This window comes from Atta cephalotes (genome assembly GCF_000143395.1).
Source record: "Atta cephalotes unplaced genomic scaffold scaffold00015, whole genome shotgun sequence".
NCBI classification, from domain to species: domain Eukaryota; kingdom Metazoa; phylum Arthropoda; class Insecta; order Hymenoptera; family Formicidae; genus Atta; species Atta cephalotes.
The window spans coordinates 3,045,926-3,051,466 of record NW_012130079.1 but is presented as its reverse complement, the minus strand read 5'-3'; the positions used below and the strand labels follow the sequence as shown (position 1 = coordinate 3,051,466).

General features: G+C 34.8%; 2 protein-coding genes across 2 annotated transcripts; one reads left to right on the top strand and one right to left on the bottom strand.

The window, feature by feature from the left end:
* Positions 1–129: 129 nt before the first annotated feature.
* LOC105618043 (Bardet-Biedl syndrome 7 protein homolog) lies at positions 130–3,658 on the bottom strand. The gene is made up of 11 exons (XM_012199582.1): positions 3,511–3,658; positions 2,999–3,197; positions 2,740–2,908; positions 2,329–2,405; positions 2,004–2,256; positions 1,678–1,943; positions 1,401–1,590; positions 1,029–1,313; positions 841–962; positions 318–779; positions 130–259 (listed from the first exon to the last, which is right to left on the bottom strand). Exons 1-11 carry the CDS (start codon positions 3,656–3,658, stop codon positions 130–132), a joined length of 2,301 nt encoding a protein of 766 aa, XP_012054972.1.
* A 795-nt stretch (positions 3,659–4,453) lies between these two features.
* LOC105618042 (anaphase-promoting complex subunit 10) lies at positions 4,454–5,467 on the top strand. The gene is made up of 3 exons (XM_012199581.1): positions 4,454–4,478; positions 4,588–4,852; positions 5,176–5,467. The coding sequence occupies exons 1-3, from the start codon at positions 4,454–4,456 to the stop codon at positions 5,465–5,467; spliced, it is 582 nt and encodes a 193-aa protein (XP_012054971.1).
* Positions 5,468–5,541: the final 74 nt, after the last annotated feature.

The following is a 5,541-nucleotide window of genomic DNA, read 5'->3' as shown; positions in this document are numbered from 1 at the left end:
ATATATATATATATATATATATATATATATATATACATATTATTGTGAATCAACGTTAAAAAATATATTTTTTACTTGAATGTGTTTATAGAAATGCATTGGTCCAATTCATTCGCAATCTCCGAACATCTAAATAGCTGCGGGTATTAGAGTCGGCACGCTCACGTCGACTTTACCGATGAAAATTTGTAAGATGGTAGCTAAGTCTTTAGATTCGAGGGCATCTTGGAGCTTCGCCGTAGCCTCCTTACCACTGATTCTGTTACATGAATAGTATTGTTAGAATTGGGTCACGCCGATAAGAATCTTATTTTTACCTTCGAGATCGCTTCGCTCGTTCCCAATCTACATATAAATCGGTAATGATAGCGTGCAGCCTATTCAGGATTTCAGTATCTTTTACCATAAGCGATCTAATCTTCGTCTCCTTTTCCAACAACTCTTGATATTCAGAGCATAAATTCTCTCTCGGATTGGATTGGAGCTCCCACTCTTCGAGAGCATTCAGAATTTTTATTTTTTGGATTAAATCGTAGGCCGCATTCAAACGCGGAAGAATTAACTCCAAGACTCTAGATATGCTTCCTTCTGCTACTTCTGTGTAAAGATTTATGTTTACGATCATTTTACAACTTCGAAGAGAAATATGCAACAATCGCCAATAATTACCGCAGAAGACGTCTAGTTTTAACTTTCGTTTCGTCGCCTCCTTCGTCAAGATATCTCTAAGAATTATGATAGTGGATATATTTTCGCCAAGAAAAAGCGCACTCCCTTTTCTGTAGTTTACCAAAAGATTAATGACGAATGCAAGGCTGCGATTTTATATTATAAACTTACTTATATTTGCATTTGAGAATTGTGCCGATGAAGGACGAGATATATACTAAAACAGCTTCACCTTCGTTAATATGAGGCCTCTCGGGCACGTCTGGTAACACTAAAGATAGCCACGCGTGCATCTGAAAAAGAAATTCATAAACAATTGTTTTCTCTCACAATAAAATTAACAAAATAAAGAAACATACTTCGGCAATGGTGAATTGGCCATTTAGTTTCAATTCATTAAACGGACCATTGGATGTGATGTTATCGTCTTCATGCAATCTGACATGCAGAGATAAAGCGTGAATAGGAACTGTAATTTTACGGCAACGTTTCGGTTGCACCTGAGAATTATCATAGATATTAATAATGTGAATCTTGGATTTGAAAGATAACAAAAAAAATACCTGGGACGTTACATAGATCTGCAAAGTACCTGGTTGACCCTCGATGGATCTTAGTCGCATTTCTAGACGATTTGTATTAATCTATTTACAAATGATTTTTCATACTTTCAGAGATATTAAAATTCAAAAAGATTATATTGTTTTACATATACAGAAAATTGCATTTACTTGGCATCGATAAGTAGCAAGGAGAAAATTGCCCTCTATAGGATTGCAAGCGGATAAGCTGACTACTGCGCTGTTGTTCTCTGTCTCTAGCAGGTCGATGGGCGTATCGGATTGTATTAGAATATTGTCAATCGACGCGTCTAATTCTACTGATAGGGAATACGAAGCATCTTCTTTGTGTAATTCCATCCTGTGAATTGATTTTTATTACAATTTCAGTTTATTCTGATTAATCTGTTTTGTATTTATACTGTATAAATAATTTTGTTGCGGTTACTTATGATTCACTGCTAATATCAAGGGTGCTAAAGGATTCGGCACGAAATTGGCCGAATCTTTCTCCTCATTCAGTTTCTCTTGCAATTGATGTATTTCCAGCTTCAATCTGGCCAATCCGATATCGCTTTGTCCCGCTTCTAGTAAACCAGGAGGACTAGTAGTCAATCCGAATACTCGTCCTGAGTAAGTCGTGACGAGAACCTCAGGATAATTGGTGACGCCGATTATCCCACCGATGACTGTACTAATACTCTCGCCAGCATTCTACAATGATTTATTTCTTAACTAATATCCAATTCGATGAGACTATAGACAATCACTTACATAATGATAGCGCAGAATGGACGATACATCTTCGTCAGGAAATGTATATACCTCGACGATTCCATCCTGCCGACCAACAAGGATGTCTATACCATCTTGTAACTCGTATGTATCCAACGAAGTGATTCCTGAGCCTGTCGAAGTTAACAGCCAGGTAATTCGGAGAGTTTTGTTGCCTTGGAGGATCAGCAGTCCGACTCTACCATCCGCGGTACCGACCAAAACGCGGTCTCTCGAGTATATTTCTCCCTCTCTGAAACGAGATAAGAATATAAAATAATTCACTTGAAATGTGTGTGTGCTGTATGTGAAATATCAATAATACCTATATATGGAAAGCACCGTAGGAGCGCTCGGCAATCTTAAAACTGTTGGATTTCTTGTACCGTGCAAAACACGTACCTAGAAAGTAGAATTACATCGATGAATTAATTATGCATTCCTAGAAAATAACTCTATATTCGAATTTCTCTGTAAGTTTTTAGAACTAAGAAGAAAATTAAGATTTAAATCCATCGCAGAAACTTTACAAGAATAAAAGGATATTTTAGATAAAATCGCAAAAGTATTAACTTTTAAGAAATGGAATGAAGTAATTAACGATTTTTTTTTGTGAAAGTACAATTTTTTTTAACTAACAATTTTTTTTAACTAAAATTATTGCATTTCTCGATTGGAGTTTAAAAGACTTGAGACGGATCCTCGAATCATATTCAATGAAATTATTACGTCTTACTGCGCAATCCGCACAAGCTAGAATAGCGTATACTACGTTGCCGTCTCCAGGTAAGAGCACAACATCGTGCAAGGTCTCTCCAGTCAGATATGAATCGGCATCTTTGCAGTCTCTGTACCGATGATAAAGATCACGCGCGCACGCCGCAAGATCAGGACCGAGGACGTACCTATGAAGGACATTTCATAATATGATAACGGGATTGTGGACTATATCGAAAGTATCATCGTGGAATTGAGCTGAATGTAAGTGAACTTACATCGCAGAAATCGGATCTATAAGACTAGTATCGAACTCTAAGAACAGCTTGCCCTTTTTCGTGTATCCCTTCACAGAACTGCCATACGCAAGGAAAATTTTATCCCTCAACATACCTATTGAGCCACCAAGAACCATTTTCTGAATTTTTGGGCCGGGCAAGGATTTAAATGATAATTGCAATTCACCCTTTTTCATGCCTGTTCAAGGAAGGATGATTTTATATATTTCTTAAATTTAGATTTTATAATATTTGTCTTATAATATTTATTTCAACATTAATATCAAAATTTTGAAGATAATTACGATATTAAAGCATCTCTTGACATTAATTGCAATATTGTCTTATTAGAATAATATTATTTATTAATTAATATGTTAGTTATTAATTAATATGAATTAAGAATTAATATTATTAAATAATATTAATTACTTATTATCAATTAATTACTTATTTATTACTATTTATTTGTTAAGATATTTTGTATTGTAATAAGATATGCACATTTATACCATAAATATGCAGCACGCCGTCGTGATCTGCAATAGCGAACTTTTGTGGTTGCTTCGTCGTCCCTTCATAAGGCGGAAATATGATGGTTGTGCCACGTGAGGTGACTCCCACCGTCGTATAGTCTATCCTCGACAATGCCAATGTCATCGCGAATTAATCGATTGATTTTAAGACTCAAGACTAATCAAGTTAACTTGATTCAAATTGCCATTGTTTATCGAATCATCCTAAAATATCAATTAGTGTATCAACTTGTGTGACACCTACAAGTTTCAGCGCAAAGTAGCGACGATAGACTGAAGCAACAATAAAATAATATCACGATCAATTCAACCATGGCAACGTATAACATAACAAACCGATTTTTTTTAAATCGCGATAAGAATTAAAATGTCTATCAATAAAGACGCAATATTTCTCGGCAAATTTTTATCTCAAAATCAAATTTTGAATTTATTTGGATTTGGAATTTGAAGTATTGTTATCCCAACAAAGCCGTCTCTCAAAATTCGTCGCGATGAAATTTAAAGACGAGATATTTTTCGGCGATAAATTTTTATCTCATGTGTCTAAATCAAATTTAAATAATTATTAATTTTATGCACGTGCAATTGCAAATTCGAAATCGAATCAAGATTTAAATTGATTTGAACTTGAAGCTTGAAGTCTCGAGAAGTATCGATATCTCGATACCAAGTCAAGACAGAAAGAGAGAAAGAGAGAGAGAGAGAGAGCAGGCTGGTTTTTAAAATGCATAGAATAGGGTTAAAACTTTCGTTAGGAATTAGAAGTAATTATCGTAATATTGGAAATCGCATGATGAATGATTGGGAATCGCTGTTATTTCGTATGATATTCTAGCGAGTATTAGCTACATTAGATAACGAAGTTACGCTAAAATCATTAGAACAACGGTTTTGAAGAAGCCTAACCTAACTAATCATGAGCAACAAGACTACAAGTACTGGTGAGTATACTGCAATTTTTTTTTTTATTTTTTTCTTCGCAAGTATCTCGCGATTGATTCAATCAGTTTTCAAGTGTAAAATTACATTGGGACATCTTACATATAAAAGATACTCGCTCAGGGGAGATAGATCCCGTACAGGAGCAATTAACTGGTCGAGTACGGGAGGTCGGGAATTATGCTATCTGGAGCTTGTCTAGCTGTAAGCCAGGATTTGGCGTGGACCAGCTTCGTGATGACATCACAGAAACGTACTGGCAATCGGACGGACAACTGCCTCACTTGGTGAATATACAATTCAAGAGGAAAACAACTATTCGTGACATATGTATCTATACAGATTACAAGCTGGATGAGAGCTATACTCCCAACAGGTAGCAATCCTTTTTATTGCTTAGAAATATTGTTTAAATTCTTTCCATTTGGTGACACAAGTTGATACAAATATCTTTTTATCTTTGTTATTCACTGAATATAAAGATAAAATGTTTATATCAACTGATTTCACTAAAGTTCAGTTCCACTAATCTAATTATTAATATTAGAAAAAGATAAAAAGTAAATTGAACCAAAATTAAATTAAAATTAATTTTACATTGGTGGAACTAAGCTTAAATAAAGCCTAAATAAAGCATTCAGCAATCATTGGCTACTATTAGTAATTAGTATTAGTAAAGGTGTTTTGGCTAACTTTCAGGATAAGCATCAGAGCTGGGACCAATTTCAACGATCTACAGGAGGTGGAAGTGATGGACTTGAACGAACCAAGTGGTTGGATAGTGATTCCTATTAAAAACATCAATGATCGGCCCATTAGAACATTCATGATTCAAATAGCAGTTATCAGCAATCATCAGAATGGCAGGGATACTCATATGAGACAAATTAAGATTCACAGTCCTGCACAAGATATTCTTGGCCCACCTGCGCCTTATATCCCGGGACAATTTCTCACCAATGAATTTTTACGCTACGCCACTATTAGATAAAATTTGTAAATTAAATTACTTTAACATATACAGACATATATATATATATATATATATATATATATATATATAAA

Excerpts from the sequence above, each read along its gene's own strand:
- LOC105618042 (XM_012199581.1), top strand. The coding sequence starts at position 4,454 with ATGAGCAACAAGACTACAAGTACTG. Across the intron at positions 4,479-4,587 it reads CAACAAGACTACAAGTACTG|ATACTCGCTCAGGGGAGATA; the intron begins GTGAGTATACTG and ends TACATATAAAAG. Across the intron at positions 4,853-5,175 it reads GAGAGCTATACTCCCAACAG|GATAAGCATCAGAGCTGGGA; the intron begins GTAGCAATCCTT and ends GCTAACTTTCAG.
- LOC105618043 (XM_012199582.1), bottom strand. The coding sequence starts at position 3,658 with ATGACATTGGCATTGTCGAGGATAGACTATACGACGGTGGGAGTCACC. Across the intron at positions 2,257-2,328 it reads ACGGTGCTTTCCATATATAG|AGAGGGAGAAATATACTCGA; the intron begins GTATTATTGATA and ends ATCTCGTTTCAG. Across the intron at positions 963-1,028 it reads GCCAATTCACCATTGCCGAA|ATGCACGCGTGGCTATCTTT; the intron begins GTATGTTTCTTT and ends TTTCTTTTTCAG.